General features: G+C 45.4%; 1 protein-coding gene across 1 annotated transcript in view; it reads right to left on the bottom strand.

Moving 5' to 3' along the window:
• ACSF3 (acyl-CoA synthetase family member 3) overlaps positions 1–20,576 on the bottom strand; it is a 57,228-nt gene that overhangs the window by 30,202 nt on the left and 6,450 nt on the right. The window contains exons 2-5 of the mRNA XM_073605940.1: positions 16,966–17,721; positions 9,796–9,951; positions 1,735–1,889; positions 613–758 (exon numbers count right to left, since the gene is read on the bottom strand). Of these exons, the coding sequence (XP_073462041.1) occupies positions 613–758; positions 1,735–1,889; positions 9,796–9,951; positions 16,966–17,598 (1,090 nt within the window). The 5' untranslated portion in view covers positions 17,599–17,721. The remainder of the gene's footprint in view (positions 1–612; positions 759–1,734; positions 1,890–9,795; positions 9,952–16,965; positions 17,722–20,576) is intronic.

Genomic DNA, 20,576 nt, shown 5'->3' with positions numbered 1-20,576 from the left:
CCCCAAACATTTTACATTTTTTTTTTAACACCCTAGAGAATAAAATGGCGGTCAATGCAATACTTTCTGTCACACCGTATTTGCGCAGCGGTCTTACAAGCACTGCCGACGGCTCCGGTAAGCGGCAGGGGATTGGGGGAGTGGCCACTCTCCCGCCGCTGATAAAAGTGATCTTGCGGCGAATCCACCGCAGAGACCACTATTATCAGAAACCAGTTCGCCTGCCGAAGAAGAGGAGGATACCAGGGTTATGGCAGCTACCTGCTGCCATAACAAAGCTATCCCTCTTCAAAGTTAGGATGTATATCGGCATGCAGCGGTCCGGAAGTGGTTCAAGCGGAAAGTTCCACATTTGAGTGGATTTCCGCTTTAATTGAACAAGTTGAAGTTAGAAGCTGATTGGCTACCATGCACAGCTGCAGCAGATTCTGAGTTCTCCAGATTTAGTAAAATCAACCCCCTAGGTGTCATTCAACCTAGAAGAGGAACAGTGCTGGACCTCACAGAGGGCTAAGTCGACAGGGGACAGAACTGAGGTGGAGGAGAATATTGCAGCCTGAACTGCATTTTAGGTCACAAAACACCTAGGCAACTACCAGGTAGGAAACTTACCTGGCACTCTCGGTCCATTTAGTGGGTTGGTTAAAGCCATGCCAATTTCTGTCATGCCGTATCTCTCCAGAAGTGTGTGACCGGTGATCTCCCGCCATCGTTCCAGAACTGGCACAGGCAGAGCCGAAGAACCAGACACCATTAACCTGACGGGAGGAAATCAGCAGTTTTCACAAAGTTTTATTTAAAGTTACTGTATCTTGTCAAGACCACAAAGCATGCAGCTAATCTGTAAGCTGGCAGCCAGTTCATCTTGAATAAAATCTATTGCTTCTTCAAAAAAAACAATTCTAGGCAAGACTTTTGGGTACGTGAGGACAATTATTAGCTAGGTTTATGTCGGTAGGCATGGGGTGGTGACAGGGTCTCTTTAAAGCCTAAATTTACAATGTTATTTTGGTATGCAGGCCTAATCTGATCACAGGACAATGACATGGACACTTACTCCCCAGACTATCCCTGAATATTGGACTTTGGGTTGCAGACATAAAGCTGAATTTCACTAAATTTAGCAACTTTGCAAAAAGTGCAAGCACACCATGATTCAAGTTTAATGAGGTGCATGTCCCCTCTGGGACTTATATTTACTTCTATGTGACAGGTTTATTGCACTCTTGAAGGATACACTCCGGCTGTGAAAAAGGAGGAGAAAAGCACACACAGCAGCTATGTCCTCACTCCTCTGCCTATTCACAGAAGCCTTTGTATTTTGTGACTAGCTTCACATAATACAAAGGCTTCTGTGAATGGGTGGAAGGAAGGGAGAGGCAAGCATAGCAGTTCCAGCGACTCTCTGCTCTTGAAGGAACTGAGACTACAGTGAGCAGTGTTAGCAGCTCCGGAAGTAAAGAGTCCCGGAGCACAATAAACCTTTCAGATGAGAATAATAGAGACATGTCGATGAGGCGGTACGCACCTCGTTAAGATTTAAACTCATGGTATGCCTAAAATTCAGCTATAACCTACAGCTCGACACAGGCAACAACGCTCTCCTGGCTTCAACCTTCTGTACTATACTTGGGGAATATTACTTTTTGCTATATGTAGGGAGAACAGCTCCTCCTTCATACGTCAGGTCCACTGCTGCTCGGGTCACTCTGGGTTGAAGCAGAGCCATCATACCTGATCTTCTCCCGGCAGACGGCTCGTATAAAGTCTTTAACATGTGGCTGAGTGAAATGGAAATCGTAGTATTCAATCAGTTTACTGTAGATGGTGGGGACAGCCATGAAGACGTTGATAGAAGGAACTTCTCTGCTGAGAAAGTGTTCCCATACCTAAATGGGAGACAAGAAGGGTCAATCATTCCAGGCTACTGAACATGCTGATATTATTAAAAAACAATATATATACATCTCTCTGAAAATTTTATTAAAAAGCAACTTTAGGAAACAAGTGAAAGCAATCAGTCAGCTACTAATTTTTTTGCATACATTGTAACGCTAGGTTCACGCCTATGTGTTTGCTGCGGCTCACGTTTGCACAGGCACAGCAGCCCATTCAAGCACTGCATGTGCTAAAAAATACATTTAAAAAATATCACTAAACCCCCATCATAAACACTCAATAAATGATGCATTACATGCTGTTCATACTCCTTTTCTGCAAAAATCCTGGTTGATCCTGCTGCTCTCTATCTCCCCCTCCTGTCCATGTCCCCAATTCAGTTGGGGATTTTGCAGCTGTGGTGTCAGCTCTGCACATGCTCAGTTTTCAGGGAGTTTCTATGCTGAGCATTTCCTCCCTATCACATCCGAGCAGCCCATGTGACTACAGAGTCACACATGTGGGGCGTATACACAATGACAGGCCACTCCCTCTTCCTCTATGCCCACTAACCAGCTAAAAACAATGGGGACGGCATATTACATGTAGATGGATGGAGGCTTCACCTCCCTCTTATCCTAAGACACAGGCTGGAGGGGGCGTGACACAGCCTGTGACTGGCAGAAATCCGCCCACACCATGTTGTTGTCAAAAAATAAATAAAGATTTGATTTCAAAAACATATTTGTACAATTTAAAACTGTTTATTGATATTATTTATTTTTACTCTGTATTCCAAAGGCTGTTTTTTTTTTTTTTTTTTTTTTTGAACATGTGACCAGCAGCAGAGGACTAGAAGCTCGCCCCGCTTTTGTTTCCCTGCAGACAGGCTGGGCGAGAGCCGGGTCATGTGACAGCTGGATATTCATTAGGAAAAAGGGACTTAGATGTTTTTTTTTTTTTTATAAAAATAATTGTAGCGCCGTCATCCACATACAGAAAAAGAAGGGAGAATGGAAATGACACAGCGTGCGTTTAGTATCACTTTAATGATGTAACAGTCAGCGAATACAGAGTGTATAAATCATTATATCTATATATATATACACATATACATACATACACATATATGCACACACCTGGGGTTCAGCTGGAATGATTTTGAACACATATGCATCTACATTCATTGGCGTTTTTTTTATAGATCTGCCCGGAGTTTGGCCTCAAGGCATCTCCAGACATCAGCAATATTCCGGGCGGATGTTTGCCGTTCGGTCCGGGGATTGCTGGCGTGACTGTAGGCTGTGCCCAGCCGCATGAGACATCCCCCTGCCCCAGCCTTGGAGAGTCAATCAGCTAGTTGGCTGAACGCAACTGTTATTGCTGGTGGCCATTGCCAGAGATGTCTCCTATATGCTTCCCCCTCCCCCTTTCCTTAATGACAAGCTTTCACATCCCCCACTGCAAACATGTATTGCCATCCTTCATTAAAACAAATGCTTTGGGTGGAATTGCTGTCTGTAGGTGACTATACAGCCACTAAAATACCTTTTCACACACACTTTGCAATCATCCCTTTAAAGTGGTTATATACCGCTGACCCTTTTTTCTTTTTCTTTTTTTCCCCCTGCAAGGTAAAGTCATAATGTGCTAGTATGCATCGCAGGTGCCGACCTGTGCTACTTCATCCAGAGAGAGGGGGCGCTCTAAGACCCCATATACACACTATTAGATTTTTCTGCAGATTTTTGTCTTTAAATTTACCAAAACCATATAATATGGGAGGTCAAACCTTAAGAGTTTCAATTTGTATGCAATCAGGCCGGTGTTCTGACGAGAAAGTGTCCTCCTATGGGATAGTGTCCGCCCCGTACTGCGCAGGCGCAGCGCTTGCGCAGTACGGAGGACAAGGAGATGCAGAAAGTCTCCGAAGTTGACCAGCTGACCATCAGCTGTACACGGCGCTTGGGCACTTAATAGTGAACGCTTTGTAACAGGGCCCCTCACTTCGCTCGCCACGCTTCGGGCACGGCCTCGCTACGCTCGGCATCTTTTTATTCTAACTCTATGTCCACTTGGATAGTGGGGCGTGAACCTGGACTCAGGGCAGAATAAGTGCGCAGGCGCCGCGTAGAGCTGACAATCAGCTGTTGAACTTCGGAGACTTTCGGCGTCTCGTTTGTCCTTCGTACTGCGCCTGCGCACTACAGGGCGGACACTATCCAATGGGGGGACAGTATGCGACAAAACACCGGCTCTTCCACTACATGGTTTGGGTAAATCTGAAGACAAAAATCGGTGACCGACCCCCAGCCCCCCCCCCCCCCCCGTTTTACTTACCTGGTCCCTCGAATTTGTCCTACGTGGACTCCCCGTCTCTCTGTCTGCGGTTCTCAGCTCTTGATTGGATAGATTAATAGCAGTGCAGCCATTGGCTCCCGCTGCTGTCAATCAACTCCAATGACGCGGGCGTTTTGGGGGCGGGCCCGAGTCATACATTTGGCCGTTATGGATGCGGAATGCTGGACTCGGGAGCACGCCCGCAAGGCAACGCCATCGGGAGAGTGTATCTCCTAGGGGGTTATCTGATGTGGGGCGGAGCCACCAGGGAGACCCCAGAAGAGGATGTTTGGGGCCACTCTGTGCAAAACGAGCTGCACAGTGGAGGTAAATATAATATGTTTGTTATTTAAACAAATAAAAAAATATAAAAAAAAAAAAAAAAAACGAACCCTTACAATCACTTTAAGAGTTTCAAATTCTCTGCAATCAGGCCGGCCCTCGCACTACATGGTTTTGGTAAATCTGAAGACAAAAATCTGCAGAAAATCTAATAGTGTGTTTGGGGCTTAACACACGAGGTGTGTTACTGGCCAGGTGACCAGGTGAAAACCGAGGGGTATAAAAAAAAAAAAAAAAAAAAAAAAAAAAAAAAAATCCCACGAATGCAACCGTCACATCTAACGATTGGTAATCTCCGATATATGACATCTGTGGGTTTATTACCACTTTGGAAAAAGACAACTAGCAGCGGCTCCGGTGGTGTCACCTGTAGGGGAAGTGGACAAATGTGAACACTTACTGAGTCTGCTTTCTGCATTCAGAGGACTTTCTACTACCATCCCCCCCCCCCCCCTCCCCACTCTGCTGATGTATGCGATTCCTAACCGGGCCTGACAGCCCCCCCCCCCCCCATTCCAGCACTACGCCATGAGCAGAAGCCTTCACAGGGAAAAGGAGAGCGGACTGATTAAAGGTGAATCTCCAGCAGCCTCAGCACACGGACGTCCTCCTCTGTGATCTTGTACTCCGGGCTTTATATTCCCCAGGAGCTGTTTATAGAGCCCCCCCCCCCCAACCCAACCTTCTCCTACCACCGCTCCAGAACAATTCTCCCCAAATTATTGCAGATAGAACCGCGCTTTACTGCAGCTAAGAGAGACGTCAAATCCGCCCGACAACCTCTTCATTCAAAAGCAGCCGGGCGGACAGAGAGAGGGAAATCTATGGGCTGGATTTACAGCAGGCGGCCATCTCTACAACAACATCATCGCTGGTCAGGTGCCATCTACACATTTACCTGATGAAGAAACTTTACTGGGAATGTCAGAGGGAGTCGGATCTCTCCTGCTGCTGACCGCTTAGTCTTACAGACTGTAATAGGAAAGGTTGGAAACTCACAAAACAAAAAACATGTCTATACTTACCTACTCTGTGCAATGGAGCAGCCCTGATCCTCCTCTTCTTGGGTCCCCCGCCGGCTCCTCTCCGTCTCAGTGTGCCACCAGAGGAAGCCGCTTACTATCATGGCTACACCTGTGGACTTGATCCTGAGCTGCGCTGCCTGCGTCCATAGACACACTTAGAGCAGGTTCCCCCCCCCCCTTCATTTGACACAGGATTTGACTGACAGCAGCGGGAGCCAATGGCTCAGCAAAGCCTGTGAGACCAGGAAGTGAGAGAAGAGATTGGCTGCAGATGGGAACAGTGCTGGATCGAGCGAGGATTTAGATAAATATGATTGGGGGGGGCAATACTTTTACTTAAACATATTTCACCTTAAATGCAAGAAATGCATTATTCCTGGTTCACATCAGTGCGATTTGACAGTTCAAAAATCACATGACAAGTTGCACCCCATGGAACCGTTCAAATCATTGTGACCCAAGTCGCAGTGACTTTGAAAAAGGTTCCTGCACCACCATTTTGCAATTCCATTGCGACTTGTGTTGGCTTCTGTTAAATGAAATCACAATGAAATCAGGGAGGTCCAAATCTCACTGATCTGCGGTTTTTAAAATCGCGCTGAAGTAGCGAGATTTCAAAGCCGCACCAATGTGAACCAGGGCTGACAGCGGTTCTAAAGACTGAAGACTTACCTTAAAGTGATTGTTAAAGTCACGTTTTTTTTTTTTTGTAAAAAATAACAAACATGTTATACTTCCCGGCTCTGTTGCAGTGGATTTGCACAGAGCAGCCGGGATCCTCCTCTTCCCAGGTCCCTCTTCTGTGCGCCTGGCCCCTCCCTCCTGTTCAGTGCCCCCACAGCAAGCAGCTTGCTGTGGGGGCACCCGAGCCCAGTCACAGCTCCCTGTGTCCATTCAGACCCAGGCCTCACCCCCTCGCTCTCCTCATTGGCTGACTAACTTTGATTGACAGCAGCGGGAGCCAATGGCGCCGCACTGCTGTCTCAGCCAATGAGGAAGGGAGTCCCGGGCAGCCGAGTCCTTTGTGCAACATCGCTGGATAGAGAAGGGGCTCAGGTAAGTATTAGGGGGGCTGAGGGGGCTGCACGCAGAAGGCTTTTTAATCTTAAATGTATAGAATGCACCTTCTGCCTTTACAATCACTTTAATGCATTATCTGTATTAAGGTAAAAAAACTGAGTGCAACTCCCCCCCCCCCCCCAGCCCCTTCTCCCCCCCCCCCCCTTTATACTTACCTGAGCCGCATCTCAGGCCAGCAATGTCACTGGATTCCGCTGCTGTCAATCACAGCCAGTGAGGAGGGAGTGAGGCGGCGGGGCCGAGCTGTGCTCTGTGTGCCTATGGACACGCAGCGGAGGCTCAGGAACGAGCGCCACAAACTGAAAATGCCATTTCATTCATCTTTTATATTCAAAGAAAACTCTCCCATCCATCCATTTGCTGAGAAATCCCCTTAAAAACACCCCCCGCATTTCTAGCCACTTCCTTCTTAAAACGGACCTGCAGTTATTTTTTAACTTTCCATCTATTAAATCTTCTGCCCAGGTTTATGACATCATGCACAGCTCTCTCCTGAGAGTTTGCCAGGAAGGCATAAGAGGGCCAATGAGAGCTGCAGAGCTGGAGGTGTGTCTCTGTGTAAATCCAGGAAGTGAACAGGCAGCAGCTTCGACAGCCCACAGTTAAAATGGCTGCAGCCAGACTCAGCGGAGGGAGATTTCTGCAGCATATTTGGCAAGTACAGAATCCCAATATATGTAAAAAAATATGCAAAGTGGTTGGAGGGAAGCTTCAGAATGGCAAAGAGCATTTACTTCTTGAAATCCACCTCCCTTAGCTCAGGCATGCAGGCAGGAGGGTGTGCTTATCTGAGGAAACCCCACTTCAGCTCCAGGAGGTTTACCCCCCTTCATGACCAGGCCATATTTTGCGATACGGCACTGCGTTACTTTGACAATTGCGTGGTCGTGCAACACTGTACCCAAAGAAAATTGATGTCCTCCTCCCCTCACCCCCACCCCCACAAATAGAGATTTCTTTTGGTGGTACTTGATCACCTCTGTAGGTTTTTATTTTTTGCACTATAAACAAAAAGAAAGAGCAACAATTTTGAAAAAAATAATAATTTTTTACTTTCTGCTAGAAAACATCCAAAAAAACAAAACACAAATGTAAGAAAAATCAATTTTCTTCATCAATTTAGGCCAATATATATTCTGCTACATATTTTTTGAAAAAAAAAAATTGCAATCAAGGGTGACGTTCTTTGCTGACAGCTCTGACTCGACGTTCCCCCACTAACAGTAAAGCGCAGGCGCGCTACCCGGGCTTCGGTCTACAAAATCCCCAAGAAAATGGCCGCCATAAGGACTCAATGGATAGTTCTACTAGGCTTCGGTCTGTAATATCCACAAGAAAATGGCTGCTAACAACCTAATGCACAGTCCTATTAGGCTTCGGTCTTCAAAATCCTAGCAAAAATGGCCGCCGATCCAATTGCACTTATTACTGGCCACACTATTTAAACTCAGGGAGGTACAGCAAGATGAACGCCCCAGTAGAAGTCTGACGACGAAACGTGCGTAGGGCGGGTTACGAACGTCTTGCAGCACCTCTAACAAAGGGAATTTGCTAACTTTTGGCATGCTTGATTTGTTCATTTGAAATGTGAGTACATTTGTCTATTAAGTTTTAATAAAAGTTCTCCTATGGTTTTACGCGATGGGCATACCGTCTTTCCTTTACATGTAATTACTACACCATAATACGCAAGTAAAGTTTGGGGGATATCCTTGATTGCTGCACAGTGGCAGACACTGTGACCGCGCATACCCCTGCAGGGGAAAGGAGAATCCGGTGAGTGCGAGCATTGTCAGAGCATGCAGACAAGGCACTAATTAAAGAAACCAGCACCTGGATAAGAAGCTTTCCTACAGACATTTGACCCTCAAAGATTGAACACTACAAAATACTCTAAAAAGAACTTGTTTTTTTCATAAACGGAACTTTTCCTATCCAACTAATACTGGTCACAGCACAAGAGTCACTATTTATGATGGATATTTTGCACAATGTTGTATGGATTTGTATGATTTAACACTGGTCACTTTAGTGATGCTGCACTATGCACTTTTGTTGAATAATTGAAGCACCTTATGTTGCAATTGTACCTTTAACAGTAAGGACTTGGCACCAGTCACATATTTATTCATTTTTGGCACACACACTTTAGGAATTATAAAGTCATTTTAAAGAGAGGTTTTTTTTTTTTTTTTTGTCTCCATAAGGGCAGCGCCATACTATTCCTGTTTCCCTTTTTTTTTTTTTTTTTTTTAACACTTTCCACTTAGATGATATTATATCTATATCCATAACTACTTTATTACTTAACTTAAAGGGCACAATGCACCTTTGTTGAACAATTGGAGCACCAGTTGTTGTATTTTCATTTTGAATAGAAATATTCACCACCAGTCAGTTTTATTCAATTTTTGAACATATACAGGTTTTAGAAGCAATTCTATAAGGATACTAGGCAATACATTCACTACAAAGAAGGAAAAGGGGAAAAAAAAAAAATAAATAAATAAAAAATTTTTCGTCTCCATAAGGGCAGCGCCATACTACTCCTGCTTTTTTACCATTTTTTAATACTTTCCACTTAGGTGGTATTGTATGTGTAGAGGCAGCAGCCATATCTATAACTAAAACATTCAATTCATTGCGCGGATTTACCCCATACACCAATTGGCTCTCGCTGTGTCCATTTACAGCAGCAGCGGGTTGCCGGCGGTACGTGTGCACAGCCCAGACCCGGAAGTGCCAGGTCACGTACCTAGTATGATATCTGGTGCAGAGCAGCCGCCCCGCCGCACTATGTCTGCGTGGAGCGGTCAGGAAAAGGTTAAAATAAATATAATGTACAGAACCTTACAATTTACTAACAGTGTTAGTAAACTGGAAGGTACTGTATATTATATTTACTTATTTTGATTGGGGGGGGGGGGGGGGGGGGGAGTGTGGCCCAATCTCACCAGTCCTTGTATGAAATGGTCAGATTTACAATAACTGGACCCCCAAAGTGACATTAGGACAATCGATGATAATCACGATGAAGAAGGTGGAGCGCTGAAGTCAATCAATACAAAGAAGATTGTCAAATTCTCTTCAATTTGTGAAACATAAAAAAAAAAGTCAGAAGATTTTCTACCTTTTGCGGGGAGAAGTCGGGGAGCATGACGCAAGTGGCGCCGACCCACAGAGGACAAAGCAGCTTGTTGACCACGCCGTGAACGTGGTGAAGGGGCAGCACATGCAGGATGCGATCGGTTCTATTCCACGCCCACTCCTTTATCAGAGCCGTCACCTGTATGGAGGGTGGAAAGAAATAAAATGATTGTCTGACCTTTCACACCCAGCCTTTGTTATGTCACTGCTACATCCAATAGTTCTGGAAAGGCCCGGAGTTCTGCCGGATATCAGAGGCCCGATTCAGGATCCCAGATCATAATACAGAACAGGAAGTCTCACACTGGCGCCCCTCCAGCTGTTGAGAAACTACAACTCCCATGAGGCATTGCAAGGATGACAGTTACAAGCCTGACTCCCACAGGCAGAGGCATGATGGGACTTGTAGTTTTGCAACAGCTGGAGGGGCCGGCAGTTTGAGACCACCCCGATTATAGAAGGACCTTTTAACCACTTCAGCCCCGGGACCATTTGGCTGGCAACAGACCAGAGCGCTTTTTGCGATTCGGCACTGCGTCGCTTTAACTGACAATTGCGTGGTCGTGCGACGTTGCTCCCAAACAAAATCGACGCCCTTTTTTCCCCCACAAATAAGGCCTCATGCACATGGACATTTTAAAAAACGTGCTGTAAAGCTAGGTCAGACGCCTGGAAAATGCGGTATTAAAAAACGCAATTTTTACGGCGTTTTGTATTAGCGTTTTTGCGTGTTTTTTAGCGTTAGCTAGCGTTTTTTAGCGTTAGCTAGCGTTTTTAAAGAAAAACACATCTCTCAGCTAAATGCACTCCCTTTGGAGCAAAAAAACGTCGGAGCGTTTTTGAGCGTTTTTACCACGGAACGTTTTTACAGCTTAAAAAACACCTAGGTGGGCATGAAGCCATAGACTAACATAGACAGGCATTTTTAAGCTGCAAAAAACGCTCAAAAAAGCGGCTGTAAAAAGGCCCGTGTGCATGAGGCCTGAAGCTTTCTTTTGGTGGTATTTGATCACCTCTGCAGTTTTTATTTTTTGCGCTATAAACAAAAAAATTAGCGACAATTTTGGAAAAAAAAAAAAAACGCATATTTTTTACTTTTTGCTATTATAAATATCCCCCAAAAATACATAAAAAAACATTTTTTCCCTCAGTTTAGGACGATACGTATTGTTCTACAGATTTTTGGTAAAAAAAAACAAACAAAAAAACACAATAAGCGTTTATTGATTGGTTTGCGCAAACGTTATAGCGTCTACAAAATAGGGGATAGTTTTATGGCATTTTTATTAATAATATTTTTTTTTTTTTTACTAGTAATGGCGGCCATCAGCGATTTTTACCGTGACTGCGACATTATGGCGGACAGATCGGACACTTTTGGCGCTGTTTTGGGACCATTCACATTTATACAGCGATCAGTGCAATTAAAAATGCATTGATTACTGTATAAATGTGACTGGCAGTGAAGGGGTTAACCACTAGGGGGCGCTGTAGGGGTTAAGTGTGTCCTAGGGAGTGATTCTAACTGTGGGGGGGAGGGGCTATGTGTGACAACGTCACTGATCACCGCTCCCGATTACAGAGAGCTGTGATCAGTGTCCTGTCACTAGGCAGAAGGGGGGAAATGCTTGTTTACATCAGCATCTCCCCGTTCTTCCTCTCAGTAAGACGATCGCGGGTATCCCCGTGGACACCGAGACCGCGGGACCCGCGGTCACACTCACGCAGCTCGCGGCGGGCGTGCACCTGCAAGCCGCTTCTTAAAGAGGAGGGCCTATTAAAAAAAAAAAAAAAATTAAAAGTCAGCAGCTACAAATACTGCAGCTGCTGACTTTTAATTGGACACTTACCTGTCCCAGGGTCCAGCGATGTGGGGGATCGAAGCCCCGCTCGTCCCCCCCCCTCCGTTCAGCGGCGCCGGCATTGCAACTGTGGGCGCCGGGCTGTGGCTTCACAGCCTGGCACCCACTGCGCATGCGCGAGCGGCGCCGCGCGCCGTGATTGGCCGCTCAGTCACCTGGGACCTGTAATGGGTCCCAGATGATTGACAGGAGGGAGGGAGCAGAGCGGAGCCCTTCCTGTGCCGAGGGGGAAGTGATGTCACCAGCCCAGGCACTGGAAGAGGCAGACTACGAGGGACCACCTAGCAACAGGCATTTAGAGGTAAGTTAAAAAAAAAAAAATTCCAAATGTTTGTTTATTTTTTTTTTGTTTTTTTTATTTTTTTAGGCACAGTCATGCATTTTTTTTTTTTTAGGGTGGAACACCACTTTAAAAGGGCAACGTACAGGTATGTTAATATGCCTGTATGTGGCCTTCTGCCGACGTATATCGGCATGAGACGGTCGGCAAGCGGTTACATTTACAGTGCAAGTTCATATTTTCAGAAAACAAACAAAGGTGAACGCCGTACACCTTCCCCCCCCCCCCCCCCCCGGTCCCTGCTGTACTTACCTCCATGAGCGATGAGCGGTCAGTCTCTTCAGCCAATGCAGCAGTCCAGAGATCTGAAATTCCCTCTTCTTCCCCCCTCTCCTCTGTGAATCGCTTCCAGGACAGATCAAAGCAATTCTGATTGGTCAACGCAAGTACAGAGAACCGCTCGGATTCATCCCAGAAGCAACACACAGAGAAGAGGGAGAAGAGCGGGAATGTCAAGTCCAGGGAGCGCTGCACTGAGTACATGGGCACTGACCGCTCATCACCTAAGGAGGTAAGTACAGAGGGGACCAGGAGGGTGTACAGTGCTCATTCACCTATTCATTTTTTCTAAAGTTGATATTAAGGTGATTCTAAAAAGGTAACATTTTCTTAACGCCTTCACTACCGGGCACTTTTACCCCCTTCCTGCCCAGGTCAATTTTCAGCGCTGTCACACTTTGAATGGCATTTGCACGGCCATGTAACACTGTAGCCATATGACATTTTTATCATTTTTTATTTTTTTTTTACACAAATAGAGCTTTTTTTGGGGGGGGGGGTGTGTTTAATCACTGCTGGGGTTTTTTTTGCTAAACGGCTGAAATTTTTGTAAAAACAAAAAAAAACAAAAGAAAAAAAAAAGCAAAGTTTTTCTTTGTCTCGGTTATAAATTTTCACAAATAATCTTTCTTCATAAATTTAGGCCAAAGTGTTTTCTGCTCCATTTCTTTGGTGAAAATAACCCAAATCAGTGTATATTATTTAGTCTGTAGGAAAGTTATAAAGTCCACAAACTATGGGATATATATCTGAAAATCGATCAATGCTGATGTACTGAAGGCCGATCTCATTTCTCGAGGCCTGAAAACACCAGAACAGTACAAATACCCCCCAAATGACCCATTTTTGGAAAGTAGACAGTCCAAGGTATTTAAGTAAGAGGGATCGCAAGTTTTTTGAAGTTGAAACTTATTTTTTTTTTTTTAAAAATTGATATACCGTCACCAGTGCAGTGCAGTGTCATAACTGGTGTGGCAGCGAGCAGGGGCACTGACTGGTGGCCGTATGAACAAAAAAAAAATTTTTAAAATGTGTTTTATATATATTTAATCGATCTATCTATATATTCCCCCATAACAATACATTGTTTTTTATTTTATTTTTTTCACTTTTCTTCAATTTATTTTTCTTTTTTTCCCCCATACTGTGACACCAGAGCAATATACAGTATTACCATAGTAACACTGTACTACTCTGGGGAGGTGAACAGTATTTATTTTTTATTCTTAGCAGTGAATTTCACTTGTATAAGCAAGCATTTTTACTAACTAAACTAGATTCAGTGTGTGTTGTTGTGATTATCTGTGATTGGCCACCGCTAATCACATAATACAGATGGGCTGTGATTGGCTCTGTCTGTACCATGTGATCACTGTGACCAATCACAGCAAGCAACACGATGAATTGCATGAGTCAAAGCCATTCATCGTTTACAATTGTCATGTGATCTGCTGTGATTGGTCACAGCGATCACATGGTACCAGCAGCAGGTCAGTACATTGATCAGTCATCCCCTGACTTCCACCGGGAACAATAGGGCTCCCACTCTGGCGTCTTTTTTACAATGGCCCAGGTGGGAAACAGTTAAATAATAAACATGTTATACTTACCTGCTCTGTAATGGTTTTGCACAGGGCAGCCCAGATCCTCCTCTTCTGGAGTCCCCCCCACCAGCGCTCCTGGCTCCCCCCACCCTACCAAATGCCCCCATAGCAAGCCTCTTGCTCTGGGGGCACTTGTGCCTTCTCGCTCTGGAGCTGGCTCTGTGTCTATTGACACACACAGCACAACTCAGCCCCGCCTTGCTCTCTGCTCACTGGCCAATGGCCTTGCTGCTGCCTCTCTGTCCAATGAGGAGGGAGATAGAGGCTGCTCACGTTCACATCGCTGGATCGAGATTTATTTATGGAGATGGGGCGCAGGTAAGCTTTTAGGACGGCTGCATGGTGTTTCTTGGCGCGGGTTCTTTAACTTGACAACAGCAGAATATGTCTGCGCGATGTACCCCAAGACAGCAGCTTGTAGTCTCAACTGCTGGATCGTGTGATAGGATGACAACACAGGGGCAGAACTGAGAGACAGGGACAGAATGTTGTCACCGTATAACAAGAAGTGCACAAGGATCTTCAGTGCAGAATCACCGGGTCTAATAGTATTGAAAACTACTTTTAATACATTGACCTGTTAGGGACTTTGTACAGGACTCAGTGCTTGGGCTTACATTATGCTTTTACCACCTGCCGCCCACTAACAGTACAGTTACTGAGGGGCGGCACAGCCAGGCACCGCAATGCACCCGTATGTCGCGGTGTACTTCCTGGTTTAGAGGCACACTCCCCCTGCTGACCCGTGCTGTGATTGGACACAGCAAGAGTTTGTCAGCAGGTTACAGCCCAATCATTTTGGCTTCATACCTGCTGATCCTCTGTGGTCAATCACAGCACAGGTGTGTGTACACAGGCTCTGACTGGATTTTTCCCTGCCGTTCAGAACTGAAGGCAAGAAGAGAAACCCAGCCAGATCGGGGAGTAAAAGCAGCACCCACACACTTTATCCACAGTTAAAGCGATATTAAAGGATATGTAAAGGGTCGTTTTAAAAAAAAAAAAAAATTTTTTTTAAAACCTGTCATACTTACCTCCTCTGTGCAGTTGGTTTTGCACAGAGTGGCCCCGGTCCTCCTCTTCTGGGGTCCCTCAGTGGCGCTTCTGGCTCCTCCTCTTCTCGAGTGCCCCGTTGGAGAGTCGCTCTCCCTCTGGGCACTCAGGCGGGTGCACTCCCGAGTCCTGCTGCTGCAGCCATTGACACAGACAGCAGGACTCGGCCCCGCCCCCCCACGTCATTGAATTTGATTGACAGCAGTGGAAGTCAATGGCTGCGCTGCCATCAATCTATCCAATCAGGACCCGAGACACCGGCTAGAGCTGCTGTGCTCGTCCCCGTCACTGGAAAGACCAGTTTCAGGTAAGTAAAAAGAGGGCTGCTGCATCACAGGAGGTATTTCACAACCCCTTTAAAGCTTTGTGTTTTTTTTTTTTTTTTTTTGTTTAATAACAAACATGTTATAATTACCTGTTCTGTGGAACGGTTTTGCGCAGAACGGCTCCAATCCTCTTCTTTTCGAGTCCCGCGCCAGCGTTCCTAACCCCCCCCCCCCCTCGAGCTGTGCCCCCAGAGAAGACCACTTGCCCTGGGGGCACCGCTGCCTGCTTACTACCGAGCCGCTGCTCTATGCGTCTATAAAACATAGAGCCGCTGCTCAGCCCCGCTCCCTCCTCATTGGTTCACTGGCTGTGACTGACAGCAGTGGGAGCCAATGGGCTGTCTCAGCTAATGAGGAGGGAGCGTCCCGGAGCAGCAGAGGCGATCGTGAACATTGCTGGATCGGAGGAAGCTCAGGTAATTATTGGAGGGTGGGGGGGCTGTTGCACACAGAAAGTTTTTAACCTTAATTTTTTAGAATTCACGAATACTAAAAACTTTCAGCCTTTAACCCCTTGATTGCCCTCCTGATCACCCCGTCACCCAGCCAATGGCACTAGTACAGGGTCAGCGTACAATACTATCACTGTATTAGTTTCACCAGCGACGTCAGTGTCAATGAGTGTCCCTCCCAACCAGGGTCAGTTAGCGCCATATTGTCCGCCACACTATTACAGTCTCACTAGAAGTCGCTGACCACCGCCACTAGTAGTATGGTGTCTGTATGGATCAGCATTTTGATCACGATCAGAACTATATCACTGCCAGCACTTGGGACATGTAGCAGAATACATTGTGGCCTAAAGTTATGAAGACATTTGATTTTATTGGATATGTTTTATAACAGAAAGTAGAAAATATTGTTTTTTTTAATCAAAATTTTCAGTATATATATATATATATATATATATATATATATATATATATATATATATATATATATATACAGGGGGTCCCCTACTTACAAACATCCGACTTACAAACGACTCCTACTTACAAACGGAGGGAGACAACAGGAAGTGAGAGGAAATCTACCCCTAGGAAGGGAAATTCACTCCTGTAAGAGTTAATATGAGAAAAAGGTGTCTCCACTGATGCTTTATTACCTATCCTTATTTCCCTAATAACCCCAAATTTTCAAAATCCAATTGTCATTGGGACAGAAAGTGAGGTGAAATCTTCTGAACAGGGGCACAGACAGCAAAACAAATGTTACAGGGGTGATAACCCTTCCCTATGCTATCTACAAAACTTAAAAATAGATTTTTTGGCTGGAGCTACACTTAAAAAATGTACCCGTTCCGACTTACAAACAGATTCAACTTAAGAACAAACCTAAAGTCCCTATCTTGTTTGTAACCCGGGGACCCCCTGTATATATAGTGATCAAATACCATCAAAAGAAAACTGTGAAAAAAAGAAAAAATGATATAAAATTTCAGCTGCATGACCGCGCAATTTCCAATGAAAGTAGTGCAGTGCCGAATAGCAAAAAAAAAAAAAAAGGGTCTGGTCATGAAGGGGGTAAAACCTTCCAGAGCTCAGGTGGTTAATGATGGCCTACTAAAAACAAGAAGCAATTTAAGTGCACATCAGAGTAAGTTATGCAAAGTTGCCATTAGTTGGAGCAGCAAGTCCTTTCCTGTACCCCCCAATGTAACGTCACCTTGTTGCGTTTTGTTGTTCTTACCATAGCGCTTAGATTGTGGTGAGTGCTGAGTACCCCCTTCGGACTTCCAGTCGTCCCGCTGGTGTATATAATCATGGCCCCCCTCTCTTTCCAGTCCAGGCCAAATTCAGGTGCGTCCTCCATGACCTCACCCGACTGTCTAGGCGGCACGGTAAGTTTTGCGATGCCCAGCTTCTCAGCCAGCGGTGCCATAACGTCTGTATATGTGGTCTCTGCCAGCACCAGAGCACTCTGGGAATCCTGCAAGATGTACTCTAACTCAGAGGGTGGGTGATTCTTATACAGAGGGACAGCAATGGCGCCGCTCATCCAGGCTGCCCACTGGCTCACCACATAGGAGGCGTCATTGGGGCAAAGGAAGGAAACTCGTTTGGGGCGGGCGTCATTGCTTGGATCGCCCAACAAAGAAGTTATCTGTCTGGACAGGGCGCAGCTCCTGCGATATAGATCCTGGTAACTGTGCTGCCCATGTTGGTCAACCAAAGCAGTTCTATTGCCGTATTTCGGTGCCTTAAAAAAGACCGGTGCCCAGGACTGGGAATGGCTGGAAACGTGAGTGTAAAGGGAGCAGAAAAGTGGGCGGTGGTAGCAGAGTCTGAGCGGGCGTAATAAGAGGCGACACCCAGCAGCCATCGCCCCACTTATCAGCGGAACGCACAGCAGATCCGAAGGCTTGTAGTGCCAGTTCTTAAAAGCAGGATCATTTCCTCTATTAGCGAAGACGCTGTGCAATTCCAGCTGGAGGATCCATCAAAACTGCAAATAACAAAGCCAAGAATTACTTTATATTATAAAACTGGCCAAAGCCGTAAGTTACTTTATATTATACCAATCAAAGCCAAGAATTACTTTATATTATAAAACTGGCCAAAGCCAAGAATTACTTTATATTATACCAATCAAAGCCAAGAATTACTTTATATTATACCAATCAAAGCCAAGAGTTACTTGATGTCTTAGTTGTTCCATTTCTCCTGTTAGTAACATTATCACCTTCGCCAATTTTGACATTTCTCTCGTACATGTAAAAATCTGTCATTTTTGTTTGCTATAAAATTACCCAGAAACCCCCAAACCTTATATACCGTATATACTCGAGTATAAGCCGAGTTTTTCAGCACTTTTTTTGTGCTGAAAATGCCCCCCTCGGCTTATACTGAAATCAAGCCCTTTTCTGCAGCAGAGAATGACATTTTCCGAACCGACTTTGGGGCCCCGTATCTCGGGGCCACTTGGTGCTAGGAACCCCAAATTTGGTGTGCAACCTCAGGGGAACTAGCACTACAATGTATTCAATTGCCCATTTGCAGCCTCACTGTGCCCATTTGCAGCCATAGGTCCCCCGAACTTCAAACTCAGTAGTTAAGGGTTCCTAGATGCCCCCCTAGCTGCAGCCAAAATTTGGGGTCTCTGGACCCAAAGGGTCCCGAAATGACATTCCTGCAGATGGACACAGTTGACTGACTTTGAGGCCCTGTGTCTCGGGGTCACTTGGGGCTAGGAACCCCGAATTTAGTATGCAACCTCAGGGGAACTAGCACTACAACATATTCAAAGCTGGGGTTCCTAACACCAAGTGGCCCCAAGATACAGGGCCCCAAATTCGGTTCTGAAAATGTCAAGCACTTTTCTGCAGCAGAGAATGACATTATCTGAACCGACTTTGGGGCCCCGTATCTCAGGGCCACTTGGTGCTAGGAACCCCAGCTTTGAATATGTTGTAGTGCTAGTTCCCCTGAGGTTGCATCCTAAATTTGGGGTTCCTAGCCCCAAGTGACCCCGAGACACAGGGCCTCAAAGTCAGTCAACTGTGTCCATCTGCAGGAATGTCATTTCGGGACCCTTTGGGTCCAAAGACCCCAAATTTTGGCTGCAGCTAGGGGGGCATCTAGGAACCCTTAAAGAGGAGTTCCACCCAGGGGGGCCATCAAAAAAAAAAAAAAAAATTAAAAGTCAGCAGCTACAAATACTGCAGCTGCTGACTTTTAATTGGACACTTACCTGTCCCTGGGTCCAGCGATGCGGGGGATCGAAGCCCCGCTCGTCCCCCCCCTTCGCTCGTCGGCGCCGGCATTTCAACTGTGGGCGCCGGGCTGTGGCTTCACAGCCTGGCACCCACTGCGCATGCGCGAGCGGCGCCGCGCGCTGTGATTGGCCGCTCAATCACCTGGGACCTGTAATGGGTCCCAGATGATTGACAGGAGGGAGGGAGCAGAGCGGAGCCCTTCATGTGCCTTGGGGGAAGTGATGTCACCAGCCCAGGCAGAGGAACAGGCAGACTACGAGGGACCACCTAGCAACAGGCATTTAGAGGTAAGTAAAAAAAAAAAAAAAAATATCCAAATGTTTTTTTGTTTTTTTTTTAAGAATTTTTCCAGGTATTTGTTTTTTGGGTGGAACCCCACTTTACCGAGTTTGAAGTTCGGGGGACCTATGGCTGCAAATGGGCACAGTGAGGCTGCAAATGGGCATTGTTGACTCTCTTTTCCACTTACAGTAGCTGCGCATTTCTCACCCTAAGCTTATACTCGAGTCAATACATTTTCCCAGTTTTTTGTGGTAAAATTAGGTGCCTCAGCTTATACTCGAGTATATACGGTATGTGTTTTTTATTTTTTATTTTGCAGAGACCCTGGAGAATAACATGGTGGTCACTGCAAATTTGTTATGTCACACAGTATTTGCGCAGCGTTTTTTTCAAGGAGGTTTGGGGTCGCTCTGAGCAAATCTACTGCATAGAGCAGGTAAGCATAACATGTTTGTTATTTTAATTAAAAAAAAAAAAAAAAAAAAACACAATAAAAAGAAAATTATAGTATACTAAAATCATAACAAATGTGTAATCTATGCAACAATATTCACTGTGATGATCTGGTGAAAAAAAAAAAAATAAATATGTGAGATACAACTTAAATTTCCATAAAAATACAGTGATGATTCTTAACTCCAAAGTGACGGTGGACAACATGCGATTAGCAGTGAAGCTATGTGGATGAAGGAAAAGATCCTCTGTCATAAGGCAATGGATGGGTACTCTTACCAGATGTGGTGGAGCCGCTTACCAGAGGTAGTGGGTCAATCGAGCTTGTGTGGGCCGAATGCCTCACAATGTAGATCCGAATGGAAAGGTGGTCACTCCCAGACTTCAGTGATGACAACCCTGGCACCATACCTGGATCCTTGTAATGACACCGAATCTTCACTCAATGTACTGACCCTCAGAGTGTAAGAATGTGTAATGGAGGCTCAACCAACCAGGGCAAAAATGGAGGAAAAAAAAAAAAGGGAAAAGGCTCCATAAAAGGTGCAGGTCAAACCAAAAAGGTTTATTTAAAATGACAGAACATCAAAGTTCAATGAGTACATCTAAAAGTGATCACGTGACCATTCGGCCCACACAAGCTCGATTGACCCACTACCTCTGGTAAGCGGGTCCACCACATCTGGTAAGAGTACCCATCCATTGCCTTATGACAGAGGATCTTTTCCTTCATCCACATAGCTTCACTGCTAATCGCATGTTGTCCACCTTCACTTTGGAGTTAAGAATCATCACTGTATTTTTATGGACATTTAAGTTGTATCTCACATATTTTTTTTTTCACCAGTTC

The sequence above is a fragment of the Aquarana catesbeiana genome, linkage group LG11 (genome assembly GCF_042186555.1).
Source record: "Aquarana catesbeiana isolate 2022-GZ linkage group LG11, ASM4218655v1, whole genome shotgun sequence".
NCBI lineage: Eukaryota > Metazoa > Chordata > Amphibia > Anura > Ranidae > Aquarana > Aquarana catesbeiana.
Note: the sequence above shows the minus strand (reverse complement) of the source record. Positions and strands in the feature narration are given on the sequence as shown.